At 29.7% G+C, this 14,140-nt stretch overlaps 1 protein-coding gene across 1 annotated transcript; it reads left to right on the top strand.

Moving 5' to 3' along the window:
* Window positions 1-5,765: 5,765 nt before the first annotated feature.
* Window positions 5,766-11,147, top strand: LOC139088239 (homeobox protein unc-4-like). The gene is made up of 5 exons (XM_070637361.1): window positions 5,766-6,838; window positions 9,915-10,043; window positions 10,105-10,165; window positions 10,621-10,743; window positions 10,801-11,147. Exons 1-5 carry the CDS (start codon window positions 6,580-6,582, stop codon window positions 11,105-11,107), a joined length of 879 nt encoding a protein of 292 aa, XP_070493462.1. The 5' UTR covers window positions 5,766-6,579; the 3' UTR covers window positions 11,108-11,147.
* The last annotated feature ends 2,993 nt before the right edge of the window (window positions 11,148-14,140 follow it).

Here is a 14,140-nt window from a genome sequence, read left to right as displayed (position 1 = left end):
CGATATCGACCCACTAGCTTTTAATGACTGATTAAGACATTATTAAGACCTTCAAATTAATTCGTAAAAAAAAGTTTTGTGCCATTAAATTAAGATTTAAAGTCTTTGGTATTTAAATTTGAGACAAACCTTCTTCCACGCCTAACGACTGTATTGATGTGTCAAAACAGCGCTTTAATCACATTTTGATGAAAGATTCAGCCTTAATACTTAAGAAAGATGATTAAATAAAGCAACAAATTTAATCCTTGAGCTTATTGAATGGAATAAGGAGGGCATGGAGTGAAAGGTCTCTACAGATGTGTATATTACTTACGTGTGAACATGAAGAACGATTTCAAATTTGTAGAGAGAGGCGATAATGTTGAAAAATTAATAAATTATTAAAATATATTTTTTATATCACCTTTTTCGGTTCTCTTTTTTAATTTTCAAAAAAATCTTGTAATGAAATACTTTTTTCACGGTATTTTAAAAATGAAATTTGTTAGAAAAATACCTGTGTATCACAGCATCATACCAAATTAATAACTTTATTTATTGTTGTCCTATTGTGTATGATGAAAAATTCTTTAAATTCTTCCGATGGTCATAAAATATAAATATCAATTATAGGCGAGATGATGAAATTTGCATTTAAATTTGAAGTTATTTGAAGAAATGTCGTTCTATTCAGTCGGCTATTATAGACCATAAAATATCATTCTGTTTTGATTAGTCATCATATTTATATATCTGTATAATATTATTTATAATAGTATCTATTTTAGTTTGTTATATCTATCGAAAATCTCTTAACTTATTAAAAAAGTATTTGGACTCGCCGTAGATACATGGAAACATTTCTAATTGCAGTTAGATTTGCCTATTCATTCTTAATTCATTTGTTTGAAATTAGTTAATATGGAATTGCAAATAGAGGTGCCAAACCCAATATCTGAAACATACCCTTAATTCTTAGAATATATCGAATGATGTAGAATTTAAAATATTGGATTACTTACTGGAACCATGATCCGATGTGGAGACTATGTTTCTACAAATGGTTTTTAATCTGACCCTTTTACTGGTCTTATCACAAAGTTTTTACAAATTATTCGTTTTTGCATCTAACAGACATTCTCTGAGAACCGATGTTGATTTTGGAACTCCTGGAATTCTTTTCCTGTGTGGATTCCACCCTAGGGTGGTGAAACAAACTCAAGTAGCCTCAACTCCATTTAAAATTCGAGTTCCCTAAGACCTGTTGTAATTTTACGATCGAAATTTTACAATCCAAATTCTTGACCAACCATAATTTATAGTGATTTGAATTCTAATTTAAATATAGTCACCAAGAAACTGGACTAGACATCACGTAGGCAGACCATACTTGGTTAAAAATAATATTTTGAAGAAAGATTAGAACGGGAATTTACTCTCTCAAAAGGAGATTCTTTTGCGACGTATTGATTTCTGACATAAGAAATTAATTTATCTAATGCAGTGCTGGAAAACCTGTGTGAGGATGTATGCTAGTGTACTTTATAAGTTACTTAGGTTTGCCATCAAGACATATCAATGCATTTCAAATTTTAACTGAAAAAGCTATACATCCAAGATTTAAATTGTAAATGTGCCAAGTCACAAAAAAGGTTGGCCACCACTGATCTATTCTTTGGAAGAAACTGAATTCTTTTGTAACATTAATAAATATTTAAAAATCTTCCCCAAAAATATATATTTTTTAAAAACATCTCAATCATAAAAAAAGCTGGTCCAAACAGCCGAATGCTTAGTTTCTGTCCATGTCTAACAGAAGAGAAGAAAAAAAATGAGAAAAGGAGAGATAAAAGTATTGTGTCATAATTTATTTCTCTTCGAGTTAAACCTCTATTAAAAATGAAAAGAAATCAACACGAAACTGTTATTAACGAGTGAAAAAGTGATAATTTTTTGACACAGCAGGTATTGCTTCAAACAGGCGTATCAAGCTACTATAAAAGAAAAGAAATGAAACGAAATAAAGATATTTTTATGGTATTTTTAAAAATTCATCTGGACACTTTCAGCTACGTTATTTCTTATTTAAAATTACTAGACACTGATTCGGCATTTTTGATTATTTTTAATCATTTATGCTTTTTATAGATGAAATAATTTTGTGTCTATTAATTTATTAATTTAATCGATATGAATAAAAAAATAATAGATTGAATTTTCAAATTGCGATTAATGAAATGAGTTATGAATTTATCACTTTTATTAAGTTTTATGCCCGAGTGAGTCGAGGTGGCTTGGTGGCAGAATGGTTTCGTACTGAAATCTAATTATTGTGATATCGATCAAGCGGCCATGGGTTCGAGACTTAGCAGGAGAAACTTTTCCGTCTGTCCTTTCGAATCATATGCAGTGGAAACACTGCTTTGTAGTCAAAAGACAGTAAGCCGATAATAACGTCCTCAAAGGAGTGATTCTTATTCCACTATAAAGTTTAGGTCTATCGAGTGCATTGGCCACTCGTTAAACAATCATTAGATACGAAAAGCCCTAGCGCAGCTATGAATCTCAATGGATCTGAAAAGCTAAAGGTTTAGTGCCAGCTTTAGGCGTCATCTAAGGGAGGCCATGGATCACAATTGATCCCTACGGCCAGCGAAGTAAGTAAGTAAATTATCAAAGCCCTTAAAACTCTTTGGCGGAACCATCTTCATTAGTGTCGCTCGGGATTCTCGCACTTAATATCTCTTTTAACATCAATATTTTTCTATAATAAAATATGTTGAATGTTATTATCCGCTTGTTTCCATTTCTTTATTTTACATTCATGTTGATCCCTGAAAAAAAGAGAAGAAGAAAAGAAAATGTAAATTTATGTTCAACTTGATCTCTTAATTTCTTCTCCACAACCTGAAATTGAAATTGAAATAAATGCACAAACATATAATTAAATTTCAAATTATATACCTTTTTTTCGGCACTTTCAAAACATCACAAGCTTTTTTTCTGCATGCACAAACCAAGTTCATTGCTTTAAATTTATTTGCTGTTGTGCTAAATTGAATTGATTTAATACTACCATATCAGTGTCAATTACTCTAAATTTATTCTAAGTTGTAATTTTAATTCCGAACATGTTATCCCTTTCTCTTATTTCATCTTCTTCCTTTTGCATTATAGTAGCTAACAATACAAATTTTATTTAGAGACATAACTTTTTATTACCACTATAACCTTATGACAATAACAATCATTTGAAATACTAACCGCTAACCTCCCTATGATTGCCAAGTGGCAGCATAAATGTATCTAAGGGGAAAATATTCTGTACTTTTTTTGGGGTTGTGATTCTTTTTTATACATTGAAAATAAACTGATTTTTTTGGAAATGATTAAGGAAAACATAAATTTTGGTACTGACAAAGGGATTACATCTCTTTCTATGATACAGACTTATTTTTTATTGGAAATTAAACTTTTTCAACTGAGGTCCATGTCTTTTCACAATTTTTGACTCATTACTAGTTAGCTAGTTTCCTAATGTCCTCTGATATTTCGTCGTATCAACGGAAAGACTCCAAATTGCCCTGATAGCACCGTGACGACTAATATCGATCCGTTTTTACGGCAAAAATTGCGATTCGTCGCAATGGGTCGCTTGAGGTTACATTCAGTGCGATTTTCCCGATTGCACAAAAAGTACGTTTTAAATAGTTAATGTCCAGTTGACTTCAAGTTCTAATGCATTTTGGCAAACATACATCGAACATTTATCTTACTCAAATTTTGTATTTAATATTTATGGAATAAGTATGGAAAAGTCAACTTCGAGCTCTGATCCTGCCTTTACGCAAATTCACTAGTTTAATTTATTGACTTTATTTCAATCAATTTTTTAATTACGCAAAATTTTTTAATTTACCTGATTTCAATTAAGTTTGAAAAATGTGTGAAAACATCTGTAGCAGACGGTCTTTCAATTTAAAAATCAATCCCAAATTTTTCATGCTGCTGATAAATGAGAAAAGCAATTTTTAAATTTACCTGGAAAGTTCAAATCATGCTGTTTTGAAATATTTTGAGATCTAAATTTATTTTTTAGGTCATTTCCTGAAATTTTTCATCCCTGCTTGTGATGCTTTAAAGAAATAGCATAAAAAATTCATCCGCTTCAAGGTTATTTGTTTCTTAAATTTGCCATATCGCTGATTAAAACGGGGATACGTGGATAGATGAAAGGAAAGAGAATACAAATTGTGTAAAGTAGATTGAAGGAAATTTTTATTTTGAACGGATATAAGGAGGCATGATAGCCTCAACTTTATTTAGAAATTAATTTAAAAATTTAAATTTTACAATTTTATCAAAATTAAGATAAAAACAGGAAGCTTTAAAATTTTCAATTAAAGATTCATTTTTCGTAAGTTATGCATTAAATATAATCAAAATTCATAGATATTCTCATCCTGATTTTACTCGACCATACCGAGTGGACAAAATATCGTTGGAACCAAATATAACATATTTTAGGATATGTAAACAAAAAAATTGTAAAGCTAAATTCAAATTTTTCTACACAAATATCAAAACATTCACTATTTTTTAGCTTTTGCTAGTTAGATTAGTGATAAATGAAGCATTTGCAATACTTCTGTACTAACAAAGTTCAATTGAAAGTTGAAAATTTCACAAATCAAATTTCAACACTTTTATTTCATAGTGTTAGTGTTTACAAAAAATTCAAATTTTTATGACCGTTGAAAATGCCAACATATTTCTATGATAGTTTTAATATATTTTTTGGAAAATTTAAGCAATTGCGTATTAAGCGAGAACGTGTATAGAGGCATTTTCGAGACATAAATAAATTGTATAGCAATTATAACACATATAAAATTACATCACTAAATAAAAGCAATCATGGCAAAATATTGCAAAACAAAATATTTTTGGTACCAAATTTTAGACTCAAAAGTTCAAATTTATTTTTACGAAAAAGTTTCGAAATGCAAGCGCAAAAATAGCTATCTTAATAAATTGTCCCAACCGAGCATAATTATTTACAAGTTAAATGTAATAAAAATGAAATAAAATTTATTGATTAAATTTTATTTCCACATTTTTTGTGACGAGAACAATATCCAGTTCATCTTTTAGGAAATTTTTCCATGAATGAAATAAAAACCGAGAACAAAAAAATTTATTTTTGGTATTAAATCAAATAAAGAAGGAAGTAAAATTTGTGAACCAATCAGCAAAAAATGGGCAAAAAGTTCATGCGTTAAAAAGATAAAAAGAAATTACTACGAGCACGCCATTTAGCTTTTCCTCTCTTTGAGAGAAATTTCTCTCGACTTATGTTGTATATGTGCCACAATGAGAGAACTAACACAGACATAAATGTTAGACATAAAACAGTAAAGCATAAATTGTGTTGTTACAATCATAATTTACCTTTCTACAAATTGATTTTGTTGTTGTGTTGCTGCTTGCTACTTTTTTCCCTTTTTTCATTTCTCTCTCTTTCTGTTCCTTTCTCTCTCTCATAATTTTACACGCCTTTGGAATATATGTTTCATTCTTGGGCAAATGTTGTTTTATATTTCCAGTACAGCCTTTGATGATATATTATAATGTTATGTGTTGTGTAGATCACTTCACAATGCTGAATAAAAAAAAAAGTTTTAAAGAAGGAAATTGTATTGCATTGTATTCATGCTAATAGTATTAGTTCATTGAAAATCCTGAAAATTGAAGTTGTGTTCATCGTTTTGCATTTTTTTTTTTTGATATAAGTGTCTCATTTTTCAGTACATTCTCATTCTTTGTCGACAACGGATTTTCATAAAATAAAACAAAAACAACAACAACTATATGTACATATAATAATGTATATACACGTGTAATGGAGATAATAAATAAATTAATGGACGAGAAATAAAAACATGAAAATTTTGGTGCTATAATTTAAAATATCAAATGATATCAAAAGAAATAAAGTTATCATAACTGACAATTTTACAATATAATGACGACAAAAAAATATTCAATAAATGCTTACGGAAATTAATAGTGTGAAAAATGAAACGCAAGCAAGCAACAACAACAAAAACAACAACAGTATTAAAAAAGAAATAATTTTGTTCTTTCATGATTGAAGTTCTACTGACATTTGAGAAATGAGTGTGAGGGGAAATGAAAGAAAATAATCTACCTTGTGCATATTGAAAATGATTTTGATTTGCAGTTTTATAAATTCATTTTGATATGCTAAATTGTTTTGAAATAAAATTGATTTACATTACTGGATTTTATGTATACACATACCTAGTTCGTTTTTAAAAAGAGTGAAAATATTAAATTATAGATTGCTGCTTAAATGAATATTATGCACAACAATTTTGATGGTGTTTGTTAAATGGAAATAATATATACATACGGATGGGAATAAAAAGAAAAAATTAATTGAAATGTTCATCGGTGTTTCTTCCTTGCCACATGTACATCGATTGTATTTAACTAAAAAGTAATCATCAAGCACATTTTATTCCGTTTTTTTTTTTTTTGCTTGCCATGTTCTTGATATAATCATCATAAAATATGTCAGAACTACCAAATTTACAACCAACACTTCAGCAATTTTATGCAGCCGCTGCTGCTGCACAATTTACACCGAGATCACGAATGGTTAATTGGCAACCATTTCTGCAATTTGGAATGTCATTTCTTAATCATCCATCATTACCGAATAGTATTAATAATTGTGAAATCGGAATTAAAAAAAGCAATAAAAACCCAAACATCGACAACTCATCCTTAAATCCTACATCGAGCAGTGATGAATCAAATGATGAACAGAGTAAGTCCGTCGGAACATTTCGTTCTTCTTTTTTTCTTCATGCACCCCGTAGTTTTTCATACTAGAAAAAATATCTTTGAAATAATTTTAATGCCGCTTCCTTAGAAGATCGTAGATTAGTCTAAAACTAGTTAAATTTTGATTAGTTTTGATTATCAAATTCATTTGAATTAATAATTTTGTGAGACGTGATGCTTATTAAATTATGTAAACAACAAAACAGCCGAAATAACAGTTCCTGATTGATACGTATTCAAATGTTGCCACTTCCCCGAGCGACACAAATGAAGTAGCTCCTTTTATTAAAAAGATTCACTTGTATCGCTCGGGTACGTTGATGAGGCGGCAGTATACTCAGAACCAAATGGCTGTCATTTAGCAAATTTGGTTGTTTAAGCCTAGCAGCTGCTACTTAATGATAAGTATATTGCCGCTTGGTCGATGCGTGTTATAACAGTTATTTGTAATTTAAATTGTATTAAAATGTAACATAGTTGTTTACCCTGTTTCATAAAAAAATAAGTCGATTTTAGACCTTCAAACAATAAACATCTTGATTATTAAATAAAGCCGTAAGTCACAGTTTTGCCTAAACACTATTACAAAACCACAGTGGCAACAATCCAATATGTGTCGATCGGGAGAGCTCGAAGTCGACATAGCTTATTTTTGTATGAATTGGAATCGACTTCAAATAACATTAGAGTTGACTTCGAACTCTGCAAAATAGAATTCAGCATTGAACTTAAAGCTGCATTTTGGATATTTAATTAACATTTTTTTATAAAGCATGATAATTCACTAAAAATTTTTAAAACAACACTTGCAAATTAAATTATGTCATTAGTGTGCTACACTTATTGCTTCAAATGTACATCAAAAAGGAGAAACAAAAAATTCTACATGCAAGTAAATAATTAAAAAATAAATATGGAACTGCTTTAAAAAAATATGAAAACGAATATGTAATTTACATACATAAACTCACTGTATTCAATAATTTCCTTGTTAACAATTTCACATGTATAGCAGTTGAAATTATCATTCCTACGACTACTTAAACTGTGAACATAATTAATTTATAATGTTATCAATTGAATTTAAAATCATTTCATTTCATTTTCTGTGTTTTCAACTATCCATGTCATAATATAATTATTGCGCATGTCTTTTGTGAGCAGGCAATAAGTCAATTTGTGTACACAATTTATAAGAAGTTCAATTTCATGACCTGAGGGATTTATCGGATTCTATTTTTGCATATACTTGCTTGTTTATTTAATTCCACGTTCATCACACAACTTTTTATTATTTTAAAATTTAACTCATTTTTTAAGAATCTTTAGCATGATTAAGTACAACAAAATCTGTTTACATACTGTAACTGCATCACAAAAATGTCACAAAGACAAGTAGGATAATTAAGAACAATAGCATCATTGTAATAGTATAATTAAGTTGCTCAAAATTATAATTCATAGGGAGACTTGTTACTGGTTGAAATTTATGAGTCTCTTAGGAATGAAAAACAGGGACTAACAGAATGAATAGAGATGAAGAAGTTAGATAACTTTTTCCTTGCAGCTGAAAATGAGAAGGAAGGGAGGATATTCCTTTACATTTTATTAGCACAATTATTTTGTGGAAATTTTTATGTCTGGGTCCTTTAAATATTAGCTAGGTTCTATTCTTTTACCAAAAAATTCTATCGATTTTAAATATGGATCCTCCAAAACTGCAGATCTGCAAACACTTTAAGGTTGACCCGAAAATTTACAAATACAAATCACTGTATGGGTCACATTAATAAAATGTTAGAATAACTAGCCCACATCCTATAAAATAGATTTTTTATTAAAGCTAGTGACGCATCCATGCTTATCTAGCCAAAATATATCACAGTTGTTGGCAACCTTTATTGTGCCGCGGCACTCTGCATCACTAGAAATATGTTCGCGGTTAACCACTAGTGTAGTGAACCTGTTCAATATTTTATTGATTGGACATAAACATAGACCTAGCCTGAAAATTTCAAAATGAAGCCTCAGACGATTAAACTATTTTTGGGTTTTGAAAAATTGTCATGGCTTACCAGTGTGCTGCAGTACATAAGTTGCCCACCACTGCCATAATATTCCATTATCAGCATATGTCAAGTCTAATACATTTTCTAATACGAACATCTCATGTAAAAATATTCATACAGTTTATGGCTCTGTGTCAAAAAAATAAATTTGCAAAATTTTTCAATCATCTTAAACCCCACTTATCATGTCCAGCATATTTATTGCTAACATTATGAACAAAAAAAATATTTCAATTCTTTACATCCATCCTATATTCAAAAGCTACTGACTCCAATCATTTCAATTCCCTTTCACACTTCAAAATTCTATTTGGGATCAATAAGCTGTAAATAATGTTGTTACGCCTTGGGATAACCATGAATTCATTCAAATAAATAGAAAACAAGTGCGTACGACTTTTTTTTTCGGAATAGAATAAACTTTTACTATAAAGAATTTTAAACGTGAATGTAAAAAGGGCTAAACAGGATCATAAATTGTACAACATTAAAATGGATGGAGAGAGAGAGACAATGTAAGCAAGATGATAAGTTAATCCCTTGAAATTAAAACTTTTTAAATTTGTTATGATTTGTTATACCCGAGAAATAAAAGAATTAGTTCTGGTTTATTTAACTGATGAATTAATTTCAATTGTCAATCAAAACAATTGATTTGTTTCTATGCTGGAGATTGATTCGTTGAAATTAGTCTTATTATTCAAATGAATTGAATTAATTGTTTGTGTAGAGTCTGGAAAATTGTACTTTCATTTTCATCGGAAGTAAAGCGTAATTGATGAAAATCAATTGAAATTTTCATTAAATTTGTAATTGTTTATGTTTTTCAATTTGAATGCTTTTGAGCATGCTCGCCGTTTAATGGAAAGTAGAGTTTTGTCAAATAATTTTATTCAGCATTAATTCCTTTGAGCTTTTGCGGCTATATAATTAAATGTATTTAACAAAAATTAATGATTTGTTACAAAATTAATTTCTTCATTTTCTCAGGTTCTCACGTAGATGAAGACAATAGATTATCAAAAAGAAGACGATCTAGAACTAATTTTAATACATGGCAACTAGAGGAATTAGAAAGAGCATTTTTAGCTAGTCATTATCCCGACATCTTTATGAGAGGTAAAAAATATTACTTAAAACAATTACTTAAATACATGAAAATTTGTTCTTCTTTCTGTAGAAGCACTGGCGATGAGACTAATTTTGAAGGAGAATCAAATAACAGTGTGGTTTCAAAATAGGTAAGCTGAAATGTGGTCATTTATACACAACATCTCTCAGTACAGAATTTTATTGCAATTTGGCTTAAAGGATTGGGAGATGGGGACGAAGCTCGTAATCGTTGGCTTCAGGCTTATTTTTCTGGTATTTGATATTTCATGACAAGTTCCATAAATGTAAAAAGGTCTACTAATTCCTGGATTTTAGCGTGTTCATTCGGGGATTATCTTGCAATATGGAAATGGTGGTCCTTTTTAATGGCTTAATGGATTTGAATGTTACAGGATCTAATTGAATTGTAAGCTTTATAAATCTCAATCAATCCTTCTTATTCCAATTTTAAAATAAACATTCAATGACCCTACATGCATCCCCAATCCCCATATAAGCCGTTAACCAATACTTTTCTCATCATGCTTAACGGGGAACTTTACTAGTCAAACAAAATAATTATTTTCACATTTACTTTTGACAGGCGAGCTAAATTGAGGAAGAAGGAAAACACAAAAAAAGGTCCAGGTAGACCAGCACATAATGCACAACTTCAAACATGTTCTGGAGAGCCAATACCGTCATTCGAAATAAAAGCTCGAGAAAAGTAAGTAATTATGAAACAATTTCTCAACGAGTTAATAATTTAATTCGTGACATTTAGAGCGCGCCGTAAGAAAAGGATTAATAAAGCCATTGATAGACAGGCACGAAAGCTTCGAGCTAAGGGTATTTCAGTAGATATAGAAGCTTTGAGAGCTGACTTTATTGCACAACATTATGGACAGAATTATAACACATCAGATAGCGACGATAATGATGAAGATTCAATAGATGTAGTTGGTGATGTAATCAATGCAACAGATGATGATTCTCAACGACAAATAGACTGCATAGATTTTAATAAAAATTCCACAATTATCACAAAAAAGAACTTTTTTAGTATTGAACAGATCTTATGTAAAAGTTGAGCATGTAGTATTAATTCCCCATTAAAGTTTAAGAAAGTAGTATGGCAATACAAGATATATAATTATTGTTAACTAAAATATTTTTTCCGCCAGACATTATGGCGGGATATAATTTAAATACAATCATAATTTTCTACAACCTACATTCTACATGTGTTTTCCTAAAATGTGTGATCTCATACACAGATTCATATCAGCAGGATACCTAAATAAGTTCTTGTTAAAATAGCAGGCACACAAATTGGTTTTAAATTATTTTAGTCATGTCAAAATATAAGCAATCTTGCTTTTTTGTAGTTTCATTGGAACTTTATAGTTTTCAAGGCAGTTTATCCTAATGAAATTGTCATTGAATCATTTGTAGCGCATTTTTGAAGAAAGGAAGCTTAATAAAACACTTTGTACCAGAGCTCGAAGTCGATTTGTATTTTGCATTTAGTCGAGTCTATTTTTTCATAAAAAATTGGAGTTCCTTCAAATTTATACGACAAAAACTCGTTAACCAGTCATAGTCTTGAATCTTGTATTGATTCCTAAATTTGAGAATTAATGATCTTAGTTTTCATTTATTTGTATTTCATATGTAAACGTACCTGAAGTTAGCTACGAATAAAACTTTTATTGAAACTTTTCAAATTTTTCAAATCCGTTAGAAAATTTTTATAGCAAAAAACAATTAATCCATGAATTTCTGATCGCTGAGACAGAAATGCGCTAAAGTCACTCGATACTAGCGAGGATTTTTGTAAATTTTCTAGTCAATTTTCAGTAAAAAAAAACAATCGATTTAACTAAATTACAGCTTTATATCCTCTTTGCAAGCCTCTTCTTCATAATTTATTTATTTCAACAATTTCAGTTCCACTTTTTGCATCAAAACTTTCAAATACTTTTCCTCAGTGTTAAGCAACCTTTTATTTTTCACGGCACATATTGGTAAACCTCAACAGAAACCGCACGCAGCATACGATTCATGACATTTTTAAAAATTCACGGCAGAACAATAGAGTTCCGCGGCACACAGATTGTCCATCACTGCTTTACATCATTTAAAAGCCAGTTTTTTAAGTAAAAATGAGGAATACATATATGTTAATTTAACACAGATACCGGCATGATCAAGAGCTATAGAACAAGAAAAAACATTACCACCTCACATAACATGCCAATTATTCATAATGTGCAACATGGCGTGAATTAAATATTAAATTTTTCATATTTCAGAATGACAATACATTATTTATGGAAATGAAAAAGAAAACCTCAAAAAACTATAACAAAGTATTCACAAAGTTTGTTTACCTCATTTTTAATCTATTTGAAAATTTGGTGTTTAAGTGTTTTCGTGAATCCCCGACACTCAACGAAATGAAGCAACAGGATCATCATAATTAAAATTAAATTTGATATGCAAGTTTGACATTTTCACAATATTTACGCGATTATTCAGATTTATCTATTCGCGAGGAAATAATTCTCAAATGACAAAAGAGTTATGCATGTTACAACAAGATGATTAAAAGCTCAAATTTCATGGCACTAGATTTATGAACTCATAATTTTTTCAGTTCCTGATTGAGTCTTATTTACTCACTTCAGTGTTAGCAATCACATTATGGCTGCATGACTTGTGAATTGATCATTGGCATGGCTTATCAAGTCTAAAAGCAAACAACCTAGTTGTCGTGTACATGTCATATATTGTAAGGGTTCAGTTTAATTAGTGGCTTATAGTAATCTAAATATTTATTATTAATTTTAACCTAAAAATAGGTTACAACTGGTTATACTCTAAAACCTCAATTGAAGCTCATTCGGAAATTTTTGCATTTGAGCTTGTGATGGATCCAAGCTCTTACCACGAGAAAAATTCTCTTGCTAGGAGGCCATTCACTAGCGACAATCGACTCAAGTTGATTTTTCTCGAATTCGAGCTCTAAAATTTTGTCATGGAGTGAAGGAGGAGGTAGTGATCAAAAAGTCGATTTTCTATGTTACATCAAGTCTGCCCTTCTTTCAAGAGTATTACGCAATAAGTGAACGGCCCTATCTACCTACGTCCTTAAGTTCACCCCTCAATAGATACCATAAGCAACAAAAATTGTCTTCCACAAAATAAATGTAGTTCCTGGAGTCCGAAATTTGTATATTTTTCATCTATTCCTATTGTTTAATCCGTTATCACACTAAGAGCTGTATTCCTAGCAAATACCAGCTGGTCCGGCTGTCTTTTATATAAATTATTGTTTAAAAAACTTTTGTAAGCATGTAAAGTGGAATCGTGAAAAGCACGAATTTGTTTAATAAAATCCAATTAATATTTCATTATTTTTCATGCATGACTGTAAATGATTCATAAAAAGTTAAAAAATCACTTCACAATAATAACAAATTACAATTTAATTAGAGTTAATCAATAAAATGTTATGGCTGCTTCTATGGATGTTATTTTATTCACGACTTGGAACTAAAAGAATGTATAATTTCATTCATTTAGTCATCATATTATTTAACTTCGTTGTCTATTTATCAAATTTATTTTTTCGAATGGCTTGAATAATTAATTATAACCATTAATCCATACTACTTATTTGGTTAAATTAATTGATTCACAAATTATAATGATGTGGAGAGAAACTTGTCATCAATAATAAAATATTGATTAATTTTTTATGAGCTGGCTTAAGAATAGATGAAATTTTTCATAATTAGCGACGTGTTTATTTTCTTATTAACGCTCAATGTTTTTTAACAAATTATTTGAATGAGTAAAAGAAGCTTAAGGACATTTCCACCGATTGGTTGAATTCCGTTTATTCTTGTCTCTAATGTTGTCGTTTTTAGAAAATTTGATTCGTTAAAATTTTAAACTTTAACTAATCAAATAATATCAGAAACACTACAGTTATCTTTTTTTAGCTAGTTAATGATTTCGTTGTCATCAATTTTCCTAATCAAGCTATAATTAAAGCAAAAACCGAATACAAAATTCAGTACGTTTTTGCGGATTAGCGTTGCTTTGAAAAAAATTTC

This window comes from Chironomus tepperi, unplaced genomic scaffold (genome assembly GCF_022539635.2).
Source record: "Chironomus tepperi strain 1889 unplaced genomic scaffold, CSIRO-AGI_Ctep_v1 contig_161, whole genome shotgun sequence".
Taxonomy (NCBI): domain Eukaryota; kingdom Metazoa; phylum Arthropoda; class Insecta; order Diptera; family Chironomidae; genus Chironomus; species Chironomus tepperi.
The sequence above is the reverse complement of the archived record's forward strand: the minus strand, read 5'-3'. Positions and strand labels throughout refer to the sequence as shown.